Source organism: Aphelocoma coerulescens, chromosome 3 (genome assembly GCF_041296385.1).
Source record: "Aphelocoma coerulescens isolate FSJ_1873_10779 chromosome 3, UR_Acoe_1.0, whole genome shotgun sequence".
NCBI lineage: Eukaryota > Metazoa > Chordata > Aves > Passeriformes > Corvidae > Aphelocoma > Aphelocoma coerulescens.
Window position 1 is genome coordinate 111365377 of NC_091016.1, and position 19616 is coordinate 111384992.

Genomic DNA, 19616 nt, shown 5'->3' on the forward strand with positions numbered 1-19616 from the left:
GTCGCCCCTCACCAGTAGGCTCTCCACGTTGACCGGGGAGCGCGGGTCGCGAATCATGGACTCCAGCTTCCTCTGGCGGCCCTCGAGCATCCCCGCCGCCGGCTCCAGCGCCTCGGCCGCCAGGGGAGCCGCCGACATCTTCCCCGCCGGCTGCTGGCTCATCCTCCGGCCCGCCTAGTGCCGGGCCCGCGGAGGGCACTGCGCGGGGCCGCCCGGCGGGCCTAGCGCGGCGGCGAGCCCGGGAAGGGCGGGGGCGGCGAGGCGGGAGCGGAGGGCAGCGCCGCCGGTGGCCGCCGCCCGGGCATGAAGGGCGAGGGAAAACGGCCGCTGTTGCGCCCGGGCGCGGGGAGAGGGAGGGGAGAGAGCTGGAAGGGAGGGACGGAGCGCTTCCCGCCGTGCCCCCGCCTCTCCCTGCTCAGGGCGTCCCTCGGCGGTCGCCGCCTCACTGCCCGCTCCGCCGGGACATCGCTCCGAGGGCGGGTGGAGGCGGGGAGCTAAGGGGAAGCGGCTGCCGCGGCGTCGGGCTCAGAGTGCGGCTCTCTGCAGCGCTCGCCGGCTGCTGGGGCGGAAGCCGCGATCCCGCTGGCGATGCCGGCCTCGCTTTCCCTCGCCGCTCAGGCTCGGCCCCGCCGCTCTCTCCGCGTTCCGCCCACCCCCGGCCCGGCCCGGCCTCCCGCTCCCCGACCGCGCGCGGGCCGCCTCCCCTACCCACAAGGCCCCGCTGCGAGCGGCGCTTTGCTCGGAGCTTCGCTCGGCGCTCGCTCAGTGCCCGGCTACAGCGCTGAGCTCGGCCGGGCCGTGCCGGGCCTGAGCAGGGCAGCCCCTCCGAGACGGGGCTGTGTGCGTTCTGGCTCATGAGACCTCAGCCTGCCCGCGTGGCGTAAAGCACACAGGAAAAGAAGCCAAAAATATTTGAGAAGGTGGGCGAGCAGCGTTTCAGATAGAGCAGCAGTGCTCACGGCGTGAATCACAGAATCATGGAATGGTTTGGGTTGGAAAGGACCTTAAAGATCATCTAGGCCAGATTGCTTAGAGCTCTATCCAACCTGTCCGTACCACGTCAGGGATGGGGCATCCACAACTTCCGTGGGAAACGTATTCTAGTGCCTCACCACCCTCATGGTAAAGAATTTTTCCCCCAGTATGTAATCTAAGCCTACGCTCCTTGAATTTGAAACCATTTCCCCTTGTTGCTATGTGCTCTTGTAAATAGTCTTGCCCCATCTTTTCTATAAATTCTCTTCAGGTATTGAAAGGCCACACTAAGGTCACCCCAAAGCCTTCTCTTTTCCAGGCTGAACAATGCAGATTCTCTCAGACCTTGATCATAGGAGAGGTACTCCATCCCTCTCCTATGCATATATCCTACATGTATGAGAAGGAGCATGGAGAACTAGGCAGTGAGGAGCTGTGCTGGGGAAGGTGCAGGCCACCCTCCTGCACCCAGAGGAAAATGAGCCTCCACACTGTGCTGGAGGTGGGTACAGCCATCTTGCCACACTCAGTGGGCACTTTGAGGAGACAGGGAAAGTTTATCAGAAGGTTTATCAGACCCAGGCAAGAGAGGCTGCAGCAGGGAGGGTGTCACTGATGCCTGAGTTGTGGCTGCAGGGATGGAGGTGAGGAGTTGGATGGTAGGGATGCTCCATGTAATGGCATGTGAAGTTTTGGCCAAACTATGATTCCAGCAGACCTGAGACGTGGCTGCTGGGCAGATGTTATGGGGCAGAACAACAGAGACTGTAAAAATGTCATTTGCTGAGGTGGAGGGACCTCAGGGAGGAAAGGTTAACGTTTTACTGTGTTGACTTTCAGCTGATAGCTGGACGTCAGTGAGCTGATGTCAGAAAAGTGGCCCAATATTTTAACTTTAAAGGAAGAGGAGAGAGAGTCAGAGAAGTAAATATGTGAGTCACTCGCATGGCTTTGAACGACATCACTCGCAGTGATATTCTGAGTCAGGGCCCTGGTGCTGAACAATGCCCAATTTGAGGGAAGGTCTGGTCTGAATATCGACCCAAACCCCGTAACTGGATTCTGTTTTTGCAGTCCACTGAGTCAAAATCCTCAAGCCTGACAGAAACACTCACACACATGAACATTTTGAAGTCAAATTGGGCATTATGACTCACGCTTTGCAGTGAGCCACATTGAGTTTGTGTGTTTTCTGAAGGAATTGGTGAAATCTGTTTGGGAGAGGCACTGGTTATTTATATCTTAGGACTACTTCATCTTCAAAACAGATTAGAATCTGCTTAACTGCAACACCACCAAAAAAAAAATCACATAGTCTCTTTGAGCAGTTTACTTTGCTAGGAGATAAAAGAAGTAAGTGTGACAATGAGTAGGGTTGCTACTAGGATTATATGTGGGTACTAGATGGGTCATGAAGCTACAGAGTCTAGCAAAACAACAGATCAAAGCTCTAAATTACCTAAAATAAACATGATTTCTTCACTTACAGCCTATTCATTGGCTAATTTTTATAAGTGGCAAAACAGAAACATTCTTTTTTAAGAATATTTTTTAAGGGATTTAAAATAGGTTTGGACAACAGACCAATATGAGGAGTGTGTCTCCAGTGATCAATAAGGAGCTTGTGCTAAGTTCTGTTACTGTCAACATTAATTTTGGGGGTGATTTCAATGAGCTTGGAGTTGGGCACCAGGTGATGTGGTGATCTAAGGTCTTGGTTTCCTCTTGGCTATAGGCAAGGTGCTTATCTTTTCTTCAGTTTTTCTTATCTATCTATAAGCTTCATAAAAACTGATCCTTAGCTTATGTGATTAAGTGACATTGTTCAGGGTGCTATCTAAACAAAGGTAGCAAAGAAATTCTTAAATAAGCATAACACCCATTTTTTACATAGAAAAAAAAAGTGTGATTGTGACTTCAAAAGCAAATGTGTAGAAACAGTGCCTTCTTGAAATTCTTGCCCCATAGATCTATTCTTCCACTCCTCAGGAGATATCTGTTTACTGACTAAACAAGTTTTACTCTGTTACAGGGATGAATTGACAGCGGCAGTCAGCTGAATTCCTTTGTATGACATGAATCCTCAACAAAATCCTCAGCAGAAGATTTATTGCTGGTTATAAGTGACTAAGTGACAAAAAAAGTACTTAGAAAGTCAGATTCCTCTCTCAGTGTTTGCAAAAAAAAAAAAAAAAAACTGTTTTAACATGCCCTAAAGGAAAAATAACACCACCTTCTGTGGTCTTTTTACAATTCTACCTTTTCTGCCTTCAGTAGTGTAAATCTCTCAGGGTATCACCTATTCCTACAATGACCATCTAAGGAAGAACTGTTCCTACTCGCTCTGTGTATGCTAGTTTTGAAGTCCCATGCAATGAATTGTCAAATGCTATTTACCATGTTTTGTAAGGCAAAGTCCAAGCCTTCCAGCATGCCTGCTGCAGCTTTAAGCCTGTGAGTCTACAGTTGGGTCTTTCGTCTCTCTGTCTGCTCCCTGAAATGCTGTTGAACTCTTTAGATATCTACAGTCCAAATATGTTTTAGGTGTCCCGAGGCAGTAGGGAATTTGCTATTGACCGTTTTCAGAACTGGCTACATTTATAGGAACAGATTTGTAAGAACTTGGTAAATGAGCCTTACTGGTTAAAAGCCATCAGCTTCAGGTTGTTCCTTTAGGGTATTCCATAGGGCTCAAGCATGTGCAGGGAGAAGAGGGATTTGGCTTTGGACCTCCTGCATGCTTTCACTACTATTGCAAAAGAAGCAAAAGGAGACAAACTACACATGTGTCTATCTGTCTTAGGAGAAGGGGCTGTGCTTTTAGCACTTGCTGCTGGCTAAGTAAGGCTTTTGAAAATCCTCTTTTTAGGCTCCCACTCTGCAGGTATTTGAAGAACATAAGAGCACTACTGACAGGGGAGTTGATTCTGCTAATAGCTGGTGTCTCTAAAATTTAGGTTTAGCATCTCATGTGGATCTAGTCCATTTCTGTGTTTTGCATGTGGGAGAACAGATATATAGAAGAGTTAAATGAGTTGCCAGTGATACCATGGACTATCTCTGTCTAGTGACATGAATCAACTCTATCCCAAATGAGAACCAAACTGTGACAACAGAGTAGGAAGGACAAAACACCCATCAATAGTCCAAGCAAATACAGTCTTTGAAAGCTGCCAAAATCAAACCATATCAGACTGCTACAGGCAAAGGTCCATAACTATTGTCACTTGCCTGGAATGCTGCACTGATGTCGATCAGTGTTGTTGTGATGGAAATAGGACAAGAAGTCATATTTTAGGTAATGAGGTCTTGAGACTTTGGAGGGTGTAGCTAAAGATCGTCATTCTACCTCCAGAAAATAATGTAGATTTATGTCATTAGTACAGGGATTTCTTTACTTTTAGATTCATAAATATGAACTAGGGGTGAAAAGGAATGTGGGTTTTGTTTGTTTGTTTGTTTTAATTTTTGTTTATCACATGCTAGTGTTCCATCAGCCTGAAGGTTAATATTTTTTCTTTTTTTTTCTGGATTAAAAATAAACTTTTTCTTCATTTTAGGTTATTGAAAATGGACAGGAAGAAAGGTACACAACTTGTGTATCTAGGAGTTATGCTTTTGAAGGACTTGCAAAGTCAGCTACAGACTTAATTGTCGATATACTGATTCCAGTGTTGTCTTGGGACAAAAAAAACTCCCAGCATTGTTTAACATTCTTTCATTTAATTCATAGTATAGCGTCTTTTGCATCGTAACTAGATGCTTTAAATACAAGCAGCTTTTCAAACCCCATGCATTTCCAAACCAGCCCTCAGTAAGACTGACACTACCACATCAGTTACTAGCACAGGCCAGCTATAAAATTACAAAACCACTCAGCCATCTGTATAATTAAATGCAAACCAAAGTAATCAAGCAAATATTAAAGAAAATGTCTTCATCTGGTAAGCTTTGTAGGTAAAAGCCTATATCTACTGTTCTGCTTGGGAAGGGATATACCTTTGTCTCTGAGGGTGTGCCAGGTAGCTGCTTCCCACTTTTTCAAACAGCATATATAGCTGATAAGTACAGAAATATTAGTTGGTACTGTCTGTTGGTGTGTTAAATTCAGTATCTTAAGCACAAATACCAGAGAATCAAGAAAAGGAGGTGTGAATCAAAAGTGGCTGCACAATGCCTGGGTGTGTCCTGATAACACAGGACTTGATCTTTGCCTGGCTCTTAATTGCTTACATAATCCTCCCCAGCTAAATAGCATTGCTTTTGTTAATGAGGTAGTTTCATAGTTTCTTGGATGCATTGGGAAGACAGAAGTGAAGCTGTGAATGTAGGTTAATTGAAATGCTTACGTGATGGTGATGTGCCAGATTCTCTGCTGTAAGTCTCAGGAGGAAACTTGCAGTAAGTGTAGCTTGGAGAGTAAGGACAAAGTGACCTCGACTTTTCCTTTGCTGCTTTGTGCATTTAGGTGAAGCTTAGGGCTCTGTGGCTCATAGGTGTAAGTCACAGCAGTTTGAGAGGCTGCTGTGATTTATGAAATTCTTGCTGTTATGCTTTGTCGCGGGTTGGGTTTGTAACCGGGCGGAAACACCAATTTAGTGTAGTGGTTTGGTCTAAAATACTCATTACTGTTTATCTTCTGTGAGATAAGAATTAGGAGAAATGCAAAGCAGGCACCAACTTGAATTAATATAAAGAAGTTTATTAACAGACCTAAAAGAAGAAAAGAAAAAAAATTATACCACCTTTAGAACTCTCCTTCTCCCCCCACCTTCCTCCCTTCTCCCACTGACAATGTAAAGACAACCCTTAAGATGTTCAGTCTGTTTACCACTTCCATAATAACCTTGTTCAGTCCATTTAGAAAGAGAAGTCTCTTTTTGCTCATGCTATGAAAACAGTATCACACCGAGACAGCCACCCACTTCCAAATATTGTTCAGTCCATTCAGGAAGAGGAGTCTCTCTGCTTGCGATGTGAGTCCCTTCCCCCGACTTGCAGCTTTTCCCACAACTGCTTTCGAGGGTCCACTCTTGAAAGTTTTCTGGGGTACAATTTTAAGGTTGAGCTGTTCAGAAACAAAAAAACCAGAGGCCCTTCTCCTTCCCTGGGAGCAAAGGGTCATCTTCATCTTTAAGACTATCTCTGGAAGCATCTCTAGGAATTGAGGTTTTTCTCCTTTCCTCTTTGGAGCAAAAGTCCTCATCTGGTTCATCTGGTTCATCTGGTTCATCTCTCTCTGTCCAAACTTCTCATGAAATTACAGCTGCGGCAGCATCTGCCTATTGCTTATGACTTGAACACTCCACCCCCCATATCTTCATGAAATTACAACGGGATACTCTGATATATCATAGCTTCACAACAGACTTTCAGCTTTAAGCATCTCCTCTCTCTCTTCCCTCTGGTTTTCAGCTCTTCAGAGCAATAAAAGGGTTAATCTCACCTCGGCCTTGCAGCTGGAATGTGGCTTATCGCTGTTGGTCACCTGGCCTCTGCCGGACAGAGGTGCCGCTTTGCTGAATCTCGGCCGCAGTGGAGAGGGGGGGGTTCTGAGCCGCTCTGGCCGCCCACGGCAAGGCAGTGGGGGGGGTTCCACAGCTGGAACAGGCCCATGGCTCCAGGATGGCCGTGGCCTGGCCTGGCCTGGCCCAAGCAGGGCCTGGCCGGGCCCGCTGGCCCCTGCACGGGGCCTGCAGCCACCTGTCCCAGCGCCGGAAACGAGAGAGAGCTGGGGTGGGAGTTTGTCTATTCTTAAGTGTGGATCACAGAGGCGGTCACAACTTTAAGTGGCTTAAAGAATTGTCCATATTCAAACTGGCCAGCTGATAGGTTCTGTCAGGTCCCAGAGGAAGCTGTAAGCACCCCTTAGCAAGGATATCCCTTCCGGGACTATGCTTGCTAACCTATGACATGCTATCAGTATGTTTATACCTCACAGTACCTTGGAGCAGAGGAGGGCTTCTGCCACTCTTCTTTCTGCTGTGAGCATTATCTCTAGCAATTCCTTTACATGAAACATTGTAAAGGTTGAAAAATCAGGAACATGCTGGAGTACAAGGCTGCTGGTCCCTTGGAAGTGCTGGCCAGAGCGTCTCAAAGCTATCTCTGCCTGCTTTTAATTAGGCAAGGGGACTAGGGATTGATTCAGACCTGTCACTTGCATGCCTGTGACCATCTCTTCCAGTGAACACATACCTGTAAGAACAAAAGCATTTCTGATAGTTTATTATGTATTTAAGATCAAACATTTAGCTACTCAAAATGGAACCCAAAATCAAGAATTGGGGAAATAGGTTCCATATAGAAAGTCTGAGGAGAATCGGGAAGGGGTCCCAACTGGATACCGAATGGGACTTATAAGAAATGTGGCCAAAGCCCCATGTTTTCCTAGATGAGACATAATCTGAACCAGCACGTCCATCCTGAGCTGAAATAGAATTCTTTAGCAGAGCAAGAACCCATGTACATGTTCTCCTTTCTCCATTCTGTGGCAATTCCTGTTGCACAGTACACCTCCAAATAAAGTTCCTAGATGCTATCTTGCAGGTTGGGGTTGGTGTGTGGTTTTGCCTCTTTAAGGATGTGTTCTGCTGAACAAGTCTTCCTGCAGAAAATTGCGTTAATAAGAAATGGGATGCCAGGGAGAAAAGGCTCTGTAGCTTTTTGATGAGAGCACTCAGCAGGATGGAGGCAGAGGTAGGTAGCAAACTTAGTGACCTTCACAGTTAGACAGCTACTGAGTATTTTTGGATTGTGATCTTGGATTTTGGTGTAAGGACCACTGTAGGCACCTAATCAATCCTTCTTTCGGTCTGGCCTTTTGCCATAAGTATGCAGGAACTGGCTTGGAAAGTGACAGTAAAACCCTGGGCACTGAATGCTCCCTGCCATTAGGGAGAAATACCAGTAGAAGATGACTTGGATAGAACAAGCTAAAAAAAGATGATTAGTGCAGCGGTTCTGTGTGCATCTCTGAATACCCACATTATGTGTCTCTGCATTACCACTGTCATTCCTACGCTCTGCTTTTCATCAAGACTTAGCTACTGTTAATTGTGGGGAAATCAAGCCAGCTGATACTGGGGTGTAAACAACTACAGCTGCTGTGCCTGCTCTCAGGGATCTTGCAGGGGCTGTAAGATATGAATAAGAAAAGTTGTGAGTGCACGAGTGAAGACACAGCTTTGTATATAAGGGTTTAGAGTCTTGGAGAAATGACATTTTGTATTTAAACAGCATCAGAGTCAAGCAGCAGGGAAGGAAGGAAGGAAGGCAGGCTGAATGGACTTTTTCCTGCTTGGAAAAAATACGACTTTTCTATCTGTTCATTTGTCCAACAAGGACAGTATGTTTAACTACTGTTATTACTAGACTTGACTGTCAAATAGTAAATAGGAGGACTGTGTGAAGAGTCTGGCATAGAGGTGATCTCAGTTTTGCTCCAATCTTTGGTGATGGGGGACAATATTAAAATGAAATACTACATGGACAAGAAAAATTAAGGTATTAGAAGAGGTAATTGCAACCAAATTGGAATAAAACTTGGAAGATTTTGATATGAGAAGGCTGAAGTTAGTGGGAATTATTAAAGGACCTTTCCATGTACATTCTTTGTAGGAGAATAAAACATTCTGAAGGGTATCATGCTATTCCCAAACTACAAGCTCACTTCACAGCAATGCCTTATGGGGTGAAACAGGGGGGTAGGTATTAGTTGAATCCTTGAAGATTTGGACTGGTAGGAATTACAAGGACCAGTCCTGGTCCATCTTGTTTAACTTTTTGAAATTGGAACCTGTTTGTTTACCAGCATGAAATCCAGGAGTGTGCTGCTGATGGTGGCTGTTTGCAAAAGACAACATCAATATAGACTTGAAGGTTGGGATATTACTTGGAAGATCTGGATCAGCTGAATGATGGGAATGATAGAAACAGGACATTATTGAATGGTACAGTCTATAGAGGGATGTGCCCTTGGGGACTAGTAAGAAATTCTGATGTAATGTGGGAACTTACCATTTGGAAATAGCTGAGGAGAAATACTTCAGGCTTACGTTAGCTAACGAAAATGTGGAATTAAGAAGTATAAATGGTATTGTATACCATCCCTCTCTCAAGTGAGGTAGGGTAGGGCACAATCAAGTGAAAACACTGGGGCATAAATAGCTCAATTCATCTGTTTTGGAGAAGAGGAACTGAAAATGGAAATTTGGCAGAGATAAAGGAACAAAGCAGCCCGTTTTATGTGAAGTGGCATGAATAACTCAGTTTTCTAGATCCAGCAGAGGTGAATGACTATATGGTGGTGTCTACAGATACACCAAAGACAGCAACCAAGGAGTTTAAGAGCTCTGTACATTACAGAACAATGCTGGCAGAATGCAAGTATGCAAGGCCATGAACAAGCTTAGGTGGGAAATAAGACTGTTTCTAGCTATTTACGATGGGGGGGTTGGTACAACCTTCATCCAAGTAAAGGCAGCAAGAAAATACCTGCAGTGTATCAGTGCACTTTGAAAGGGCTGTTAGATGTGGTGTCTGGTACCTCAGGGACTGCAGTCAGGAGCTCTCAATGTCATTTTCAGTTCTTTATGTGGCTGCAGACATAAGGGTTTGTAAGGAGCATAGGGTAGCTTTCATGAAGGTGCTCAAACTATTTGATGATCACTTAAAGACTTGGTGGAAATTGCATTTTTGTTCAAGAACTGCAGTGAATGTAATAAAAATCAGCACAGTTTGAACATAACTAAACTGACTATGTGTCCTTGCTGAAAGAAAATAACCTGAAGGTTATTTCTTTGCATGAACCATTAAATGTTATGTTTTAATCTGATGTAGAATATTTATTTTGGATGCTTGAAAGAATGTCATAGCATGGATATACTTAGGATAAGGAAATCCTACTTTTGTCCAAGAGAATTCAAAGCAGAATTCTACTTCTTAGAAAGCTGTCCAAGGACTCGGTATCCATGAAGCAGGAGAAAGAGGAAATTCTTCCTCAATTGAAGCTGCTGACCTGCACAAAGGCACCAAGTTTGTTAGGTCAGCGAGGGGGAGCATGAGTAGCATGGCTTCCTACCCTGGGAACCAGCCTGCTCCCTTGGAAGGTGTGTCCCCATCCCTCGCAGTTGTGACAAAAGGAAGGTGGTCACAGGAAGGGCTGAGCGTGGCCTGCCTCAGCAGAGCCTCTGTTAAGGGGTGTCTGCTACCTGAGTAAATGCTCTGATCGTTGAGCTGTTGGGTAACTGGGGACTTTCCTCCAACACAGTTTATCCCCTTTGTTTTTTTTTCCAGCCAAAACTATTCAGCAAATTTGAAGCAAATAGTTTAAACATGACCGAAACCACATTTTCCAGGGAATTAACTATTAAAATAAATAAATAAATAATCCAATTCTCACTACTACCTCTTTTAAAATCCATGATGCTTCTTTTCCACATGAATTAATTTTTTAAAATTAATAAACGTAATTAAATATAATGGTTCGACTCATCTACCCAGGGTAGTAAATAAGGGCTCCTTACTTATTCTGTTCTGGAGTGCACAAGGTAGCACTTAGAACTAATGCTTATTTCTTCAGTATACCCATATTTTCCTTTTTTTGCAGCCCCTTTCATCCTATCAGTTCCAACAGTTGATCCCTGTAGGAGAAGGAACTCTTCTCTATGACATTTTCATGCTTTTCTAGTCAACTAATATAAACTAATAAAAAAATAAAATACTTTTTGCACTGAGCCTAGTGATATCTTGTTGACAGTTTAAATAGATTACACCATTCCACTAGATACAAGCTAAACTATTGGAAACAAATAAAGGAAAAAAAGGATATAACTAGATGTAGTCATTAATAGTGATCTTAATAGTGTTAAAACTATTCAACCAGAAAAAGGTGGGGTTTGATCTAGATTATTATCAAGGTCCTTTCTAACCTAAATGATTCTGTGAATCTATGACTGTATGATTTTTGATCAGCTCTCTTGGACCTTTTAGCACTCCAGCATTGCATCTCATCTTTCCAACTGGTAGTGTCCAAATACTCTGCCTAGGCCACGGCGAGCAGCCCTCTGATACATTCGTTGCAGCATTTCTAAGGGCTGTTTGATGCCGTGTATGATGTGCAGCTGGTCGGGAATGTGGAGTGGTGGTTTGGCGCTTCAGAAGCCGTGGAAGGATGGTTGTAGACATCCCTCTAGTGGCCCCGCAGCCGCCGGGAAGCCGGGAGCAGCTCTGGCATCCCCTGGCTCAGCAGGGGTAGATGTGCTTCTCTGTGGAGCTGGGTCCTCTGCGGGGCTGGGGAACTGACATACACAGACAAGAAATGGCAGATAATTTCTTCCTTTTTCCGTTTCACCAAAGTTTCCCTGGAAACTCCACACCAGCTCAGGGTGTTTAGAGTGTTTGTTTCACACAAGCCTAGATACTGGAAGGATGAACCCATTTCACTGGCCACTGTAAAAAACAAATGTACTGGGATGTGATATGAGGAAAGGGTTAATCCTGTCTCTAACCTTTTTAAAATGCCAGTTTATTTAACCTAGAGAGAGAACAATTTTGTCATCATTGAAAAAAAGACAAGCTATACTTGAAGATAAATCAAATCTTTCAGATTTCTTGTCTCTTTAATACAAGACTGATAGAATACCAAAGGAAGAAAAAACCAAACAAAAAAGTGTAAGTAAAATAAACATAAGGAACACTTATTTGTACATCTGTACACTTAGGCTTCTCAACTGAAATTGTCAGTAAGATGCTAATTATGTTTATGTGTTTGGAACATTGAATTTATTTTGCTTTTTAATTTGTTAAAAGACATGCAGTAAAAATGAGCCCTGGGATAACATTTTTAAAGATGGTGGAGAGGTCTCCAGTGCTGTCTTCAGAAAGGATGCTGTCCCAGGGCACCCTCCATGATTACTTCCTGGAGCGCAGCAAGTCCGGGGATTGCCCTTGTTGGGGCTGGACAAGCATCCTATGGAGGGTCCTGGGGAAGCTGGTACACTCTTAGGAATCACTGCAGAGCAGAACTGACCAGAGTTTGCAAAGGAGATCAAGACAGTTCCCCCTTTTTGCAAATTGGCACAGCACAGAGGAATGATTTGTTCCAGAGGCAGCAAGCTGCCTGATAGCAGCAGGATGTGGTGTTGAAAGGAGATACGGGTTTATATGTAAGTAAAACTGTCCTAAAGGACAGGCCACACTGAGATTTTCTGTGTATGGAAAGAGAAACTACACATCTCATCCATCTGAAAATGGTAGCTCTGTATCTCAGTAATTCACCAGTACTACCAGTATTACCATTGTGAATCCATTATTACTTTTAAACTAAGAATTATCTATACAAAAATATCAAAGTGCAACAATTAAGTTGAGTAAATTATACTTAGAGCTGAACTCAGGCCCATTTCAAAGCCACCATTTGCTGCCAGTAAAGCACATGGCTGAATGACTATTTCTAGCTGAACCTCGATTTTGTTAAACTGATTGGAAGCAATCAAGTGAACACACACCATCCTGATCAGGTTTTGATTTCAAAGGTGGTAAAAAGCTTTTTAAATTGCATTAGGGAGATTTTTTCCCCCTATAGTTCTGTGTCATTTTCCCTCCAAATCATAAAGGCTGTTTTGCAGACTTCCCTCCTTATGCCCCAAACATAGCTCCATGTGTCAATTTAAGAGATGGACAATTGGCATAAAGTCAGCAGAGAGAGAATAAATGCCTGAGAAGTTTTTAGGCAACATCTATGTAAACAATTACTGTTGTCTTGTTTTCATTTCCAGGCAACTGATCCTCAGAGACACATACATAGAATACAGACAATATCTGGACAACCTTCCAGCCCCTTCTTTCCAAGCAGTTTATACTTTCTCCATGTATAAAGGAACAGCATTTTACAGATGGGGAATAAAGTATATCTTGATTGGAAGATAATTGTTTTAAAGAATCTAATCATCATCTAATGTCACAAATTTAATACCTTTTTGAAAAGAAGTAGGATTCTTGAGCTTCAATCTGCAGTTGTTTTTAATACAGTCTAGACTATTTCAGACTGGGAGAAACATATAATTAATCCATAAATACACACTAATCCACATTTGCCTTTTGTGCTTCTCAGTGGCCCAGGGTTATCAATGTTTTTGATACTTTCCAAACAAATCAAAACTACTGATCTCTGCATGGAAACTGACAATCAATATGTCAACTTTGGCAGTTTGAAAGACTGGCATTTGTTTTAATCACTTTATTCAGTTCTTCAAGATAAATCTGCAATTAAGTCTTTTTTTTTTATCTCAAAAGAGACGCAATGCTAACGTTTTCACAGTATTTAGCTTTTACTTTGCTTTATTTTAACTTCTAATCACAGGAAGAATTAATCCTATATCTCTATATTTCCCTCATGAATATTCTTCCAGGACAGGATAATTTTGCATAATTTCAAATGTGTTTGTTTTCTCTTCAGCTGAATAAATACAGAAATCATCATCTCCAATAGCTTCTTGTCAGCCTGAAGGCTCACAAACGTTGCTGGGCATTTGAGGTTGAAGCTGTTTCTAAGACCAGGGAGATTTTTTTCGTGAGGAATTGTTTCTTACACAAAGTATTACTGGCATTGATAGTGAGAACATTGCTTGGTAAAAAGGTTCTCTGACGATATGTGGGGAGTGCATTATCAAGTAAATCACAGTTCTCACCTCCTGACTGAATTCTGTGCAACTTGCTTTAGTGTATGGGATGGAGGCTGTGTGTGGATATTGTCCAGTTTTTGTAGGTGTTTTAGGGATTGTGAAAAGATCACAACTGACTTCTGGGAAGCTTGGTTTGATCCCTGAGTGCCCAGCTAGCAGCAGAGTGTCTGGTGTCACTCACAGCACTCAACCAGCTGCAGTATGGTCAGGAAGAAATGGTCTGAAGGTTCATGATTCTCATCTTGGGAAAATGGGAGTAACTTCATTTATTTGTTGTTTCATTCATTCGTTGGTTCATTCATTCATTCTACATACAATTTATTTTCTGGACACTCCAGAACAAGAACAGAGGCAGAGTATAGCTTAGCAGCTGAGAATGGCAGAAGACAGTCTCATCATAGTTTGCAAGGATGGATCTTACCAATAACAACATGAGACATACCGACCATGTGTCCTTTTCAAAGTGGCATTAATGCCTTCCCTTATTCCAGATGCCACACTAAAATTTTACTACTTGCAATATTTGGTAGAATCCCCTTTAAAACTTTATTATCCAAATAAATTCTGAAATATTCTTACTGCATTTTGAACTTTTCTTCTGACAGGTAACTTTTTTTTCAGATTTGGAATTGAACTCTTCTAATGTCAAGGTCACAGTTTGTGCACACAAATGTTATCCTAGATTTAGGAGCCAGCAAGCCTTTTAAAAATTAGTGTGTCTTGTTATTAAAATATATATAAGAACAACCTTTCCCTTTCTGAGCTTTATGAAACTTTATATCTGATCTGACACCTTCCTAATTTGCAAGAATTTTATCAGTTCTTGTTTCATTTCTCATGTGCCTAGGCTGCATGTTAGAGAAGCAATAACTATGCTTGTAACCTGCTTGGGACATTTTAATGGTTATAAATGGGGGGCTGGCGGGGGAAAGAATTGCTTAGAAAATGACAACTGCAACATCAAAATTGCTCATCTGTCTGAAAAAGAATATTGCATTGTCTAAAGGCAGTTCTGTGCAGGATTTGCATCAGGATCTACAAGAGACTGAAAACAAAACTGTTTAGCTGAAATACCTAAGTAGCTAACTGTTTAACTGAATAGCTTCTTGCAAGTTTTGTATTAATGTTTTCTCTTGAAGTGTCAAGTTTTCTTTTCGAAGGATGCTCTGAAATATGTCACAAATGAGTGTTTTAAGGTTGCTTAAAGAATCATTGGCAAAGTGATTCAGCAAAACCAGGTTTAATGTAAAAGTGACAACACAACAAAGTTTGCTGGCAAGGTTCACTCTACTATTTACTAGATGGTTAAAACAGATGGAGGAAAAGCAAACAAAAATCCAAAATCAATCAATCCAAACAAAAATAAACCCAAAAGTATCTACATGTAGTCTGGGGGGAGAAGGGGAAAGAGAAAAGGATAGGAAAAGATAAGGATAAAAAGGAACACAGAAGACCCTCCTGTTGGTTCATAGTGAACCCTCGTGCTAAACTGAGCCAGGACTTCTGCAAGAGTTTATCCCTAAAGGCCTAACAACACTTAATCTTAACAAAACCTAACAGCACTTATCTTAAGAACACTTAAACTTAACAGTACTTAATAGATAACTGAAGCTAAACAATTTAGCAATAGATTCATACAGAATTTAATATATCACAACTTACCCACAGGCCTGACTTTCTACAAATTGAAAGTACTTAAGAATCTAGAAAATTCCTAGTACATTTGCTATGTCATATTCACACTCACATGTGATATGACCCATTGCAGAAGGTGAAGGTAGCCCAGGCTCCTGCTAATAGATCCCCTGGGATGGATTAGAGTGAAATGACACTGAATTATCAGTGTTTGTAAATATACACATGTAGGGCTCATCATAGAACAATTTGGTTGCAGAGGAAAATGGGTGTGTAGCCATTTTGGTTGTTATTATCTGTAGTAACATAACATGAAAGTGTTGCAATATGAAAGCACAACCACCTCACCCAAGGACATGTGCAGGGGAAAAGAGAGACAGAGGGCAAGACTGTGAAGATCTCACCACCCATAGGCCCTGTGATGAGACTTTAGTTCCACAGTCTTGGTTGAAGTGGTGATTGCAGGTTGGATCCTTCAGATGGTTAGGGAAGTCCTGAAGAATGGGTGGGGAAAAACCCCCAGGATAATCTGCAGAACACATCTATTGGGTTTATATCACTCAGGTTCAGGTGGGAATGCCCAGGTACCTCCCGCAGGGTAGGGAGCTTCACACTGGATGGTGTAATGTTGCAGATCACGGAATTATGTCCTTGGCATCATCTAAGACAACACTGCTGCCCATCACACCAGCAGTTGAGTCAATTATGGCCCACCAGCAGAGACGAACACCCTCAGCCCAACATGAATGTCCTGGTACTTTCCTGAGGGAAGGAGGAGGGAGCCCCACTGAGTGAACCCTACAACCCCGTGGTATGCGCAAGGGAGAGCACCTTAGCATGACAGGAGGCACCATCCCATCTCCATAGGACCTGTCTCCTCTCTCACTCATAGCACATCATTCGCCCTCAGTCTTATCAGAGCAGAGGTTAACCACTGCACATCCAAAACCTCACCTCCTCCACCTCCAAACCAGGCTTCAACAATGCACCCTAGTGTCTCCACAAATGGAGAGTATCTTGAGTCATTATCCATTAAAAGTTCAGTCTCTCACGGCATGCACACAAACATGAAGAGTCTGTAGTAGGTGTATGCCTGTGAAAAATTCCCCTCAAGTTCAGGGAAGTACTCACATCGTATGCCTTCGCATCTTCTCTATGGTTGAGCCTTGAGGAATTGGTGTATCAGTCCAGGATCCATCAGTTTGGTGATCCTCCGAGTACAGCAAACTTGAGAGTTCACTGGCCCCGAGAGGGAGATGTTGGTCACAGCGCACTGTGGTCCAAGAGAGCTCCAAGGGTCTCACTTTGGACTGCTGTTTATAGGGTTGCAAGAGAGTTGGCTTTAGTCACAGTAATTTTCCATCCTTGCAGCAATTCAGGTCGGTAACTTTCTTTGAAAGTTTGATAACAAAAATATTATTCCACTTAGGTTGTTATTCAGGCAACAAAAATAAGTTTCCAAGGCTGTTCGTTAAAACACAGGAGCTTGTTAGACAGCACAAGCTCCTGGGAGAGTGTTTCTGATAACCTCAAGAGGAGCTCAGCCACCTGCTGTTTGTCAAGGCTGAGGCCTAATGAGCATTTCTGAGATCACAGTGTAGCCAGGGTGGGGGGAATGCATCACCACAGTGTGGCCTAATAAAAGTCAATAAAAGAGTTGTGATGTCCTGAGCTTTGATCTTTGAATTTGCTGTTACAGCTTCTAGGATTGTCTTCTATAACCCCATCCAGAGGCAATTGCAAACACCACCTCATTCATGGATCACATGGTGAGAAGCTTCCATCAGCCCATGTCCACGTGGTGCTCCAGGCCCTCAGATCGCCCGCTGTCTGCCTGCAGCGGGGTGGCAGGGAGGGAAGGTACCACAGATGCCTTTACATGGACAGAACCAGGCTGCCCTTTCTCTGCAAACATCATTAAGATTTCCTTCAGAACATAGATCATGCTTTTTGACAAACGAGTATTGCAATCCTTCAGTAAACATCTATGTGAGAAGCCTCGTGTAGATGTATATAACCTATACAATCAAGTGTAGTTTATGTGATTTTAGCCTCAACACACTTCTCACAAGTTACCCCTGGCAGATCAGAAGTGGACCCAAAAATAGCAGATGCATGTTCCAGATAAACTCTTCAGCAGTTACTGAGGTCTCAGCAGGGTGCCAGGGCCAGCCCATGCACCAGGATCACAGAACACAGGGGTTTAGAGCTTGCAGCCAGCCTCAGCACTTGGGAGCAGCCCATGGCCTGGCCAGCAGGTGAACTTTGCCACTGACAAGGATCAGCTAAAGTGACTTTTGCAATCAATGTTCAATTATGCTTATAAACAAGGCTCTTCACACACACTAAAAAGATTATTCAAAATGAAGAAATCTGCTGGCTTTCAAGTGCTTTCCAACAGACAGTTCTTTGCAGGAATCTTCTCTCTTCTTTAAAAATCACATTATTTAAAACTGCAGTTCACATCTGAAAACTCTGTGATTTCCCACACCAAATAAGGGCTGAACTGGCAACCTGCAGCACTTGTTTCAATTGCAGAGTCAGCAAAACCAGGCATTTCATAATTATGGATCCTGGTTGTTGCTACTGCTGATTAATGCATTTAGATGCTTAGCCATTCTTATTGAAGGGAAGACAAAAAGATTATTAGAGCCTTTTAATTTATTAGAGTCCTCAAATAGCCAAGAGAGCTTCTTACACATACAAATATACTGAAAATGGACAGATATGGACTCAACAAAAATAATAATCTCTCAGAAAAAAATCAAGCATTATTATACAAATTCAGTTAGGTTCGGTCACCTTTACAAGTGAGCTTGTAACTTGCATGTAAGTTCAGCATCACTCAGGAATTTTTCAAGTCCAGGTTGAATCTTTTCAGCTAGTTAGTGCACTGAGCTTATACAGTACATTGTTTTCCAGCATCACCAATGGGTAACACTGTACGTAACCAAGTAGTAACAACAGTGGTTTAATCTTCAAAAGTCCATTTGTTCCACTGAAGGTGCACTATTAAAACAACAGATGTACTTAGTAATTGTCATATTACAGCTTCTCCCGTTTCACTGTGACAATTGTGTGGTTAAAAAATTAATTACACAGCTAGAAAAATCAGAAAAATCCTAATGTTTCATTTAAATGAATTGTTCTGATGTTGAAGATACTTCCTTAACATTTTTAAGATGGTTATTTTGTAAAAATATACTTCCTTACTCTACAGATAAGGTAAGTAATGGGTAGGAATAAGAGGGTAGGTTTAGACTAAATATTAGCAAGAAATTCTTTACCAGGAGGGTGGTGAGGCACTGTAGCAGGTTGCCAAGAGAAGCTGTGGATGCATTATCATCTCTGGAAGTGTTCAAGGCCAGGTTGGATGGGGCTTTGAGCAACCAGGATGAGGGGAAATGGCCCCAAGCTGCACCAGGGAAGGTTCAGGTTGGACATCAGGAAGAATTTCTTCACTGAAAGAATTGAGAAGTACTAGAACAGGCTGGCCAGGAAGGTGGTGGAGTCTCCATCCCTGGAGGAGTTCAAGGAACGACTGGATCTATGCTCAGTGCTATGATCCTAGCTGATGTTGCGGTGTTTTGTCAAAGGTTGGAGTTGATGGTCTTGGAGTTCTTCCCAACTTAAATAATTCTGTGATGGAGGGGAAGGCATCCCTGCCCAAAGCAGAGGGACTGGCACTATGGGATCTTTAAGGTCCCTTCCAACCCAAACTATTTGAGGATTTTATGATCACATAAGAAAAACCCATCCCAACATACAGCATTCATAATTGGTTGTTAGTGCTGGAAATTTTTACACATTTCATGGCAAACATTGTCCTGAGTTGTTGAACTAGTGTAGGGGGGAATCAATACTTCTCTTCAGCACAGACTTCCCCACCCACCAAAACAGGAACATCAAATAGAGTTTGGCATTTGAAAAGAAACCAGTCACTGAAGGAAAAGGACAATTGTCCTGTGCAAAAAAAATGCTTTCTTAGTTTTAATCCTCACTCCCAGCTTCACTGGAGGATCACCTTCCTCATTTTTACTGTGTTCTATGTATTAACTGTGCTGTCACTTTGCTTTTATTTATTATTATAACAGCTCAGCCTGTAGTTTGAATTTCATAGCAACAAAAAATAGTATCCTATATTGAAGTCCTGTATTCTGGAGCTGGAAGTTGGTAGGACATTAAAAAAAAAGTCAAAATTACTTTCTGACACAAGCTTGCATCGAGGTGTTTTTCCTCAATTTGCATAGTATACTACAATGCGTTTTACAGAAGAATCAGTGAACCTTGTGGGAAACTGAATTAACTCTCAATCTGTAT

At 42.8% G+C, this 19616-nt stretch overlaps 1 protein-coding gene across 4 annotated transcripts in view; it reads right to left on the reverse strand.

Annotated features, from left to right (window-relative positions):
- The window catches only part of ROCK2 (Rho associated coiled-coil containing protein kinase 2), a 107897-nt gene extending 107273 nt beyond the window's left edge, over positions 1 to 624 (reverse strand). For all 4 annotated transcript variants that reach the window (XM_069011599.1, XM_069011600.1, XM_069011598.1 and 1 more), the window contains exon 1: positions 13 to 624. In XM_069011599.1, the coding sequence (XP_068867700.1) occupies positions 13 to 162 (150 nt within the window). In that variant the 5' untranslated portion in view covers positions 163 to 624. The remainder of the gene's footprint in view (positions 1 to 12) is intronic.
- Between the last annotated feature and the right edge of the window lie 18992 nt (positions 625 to 19616).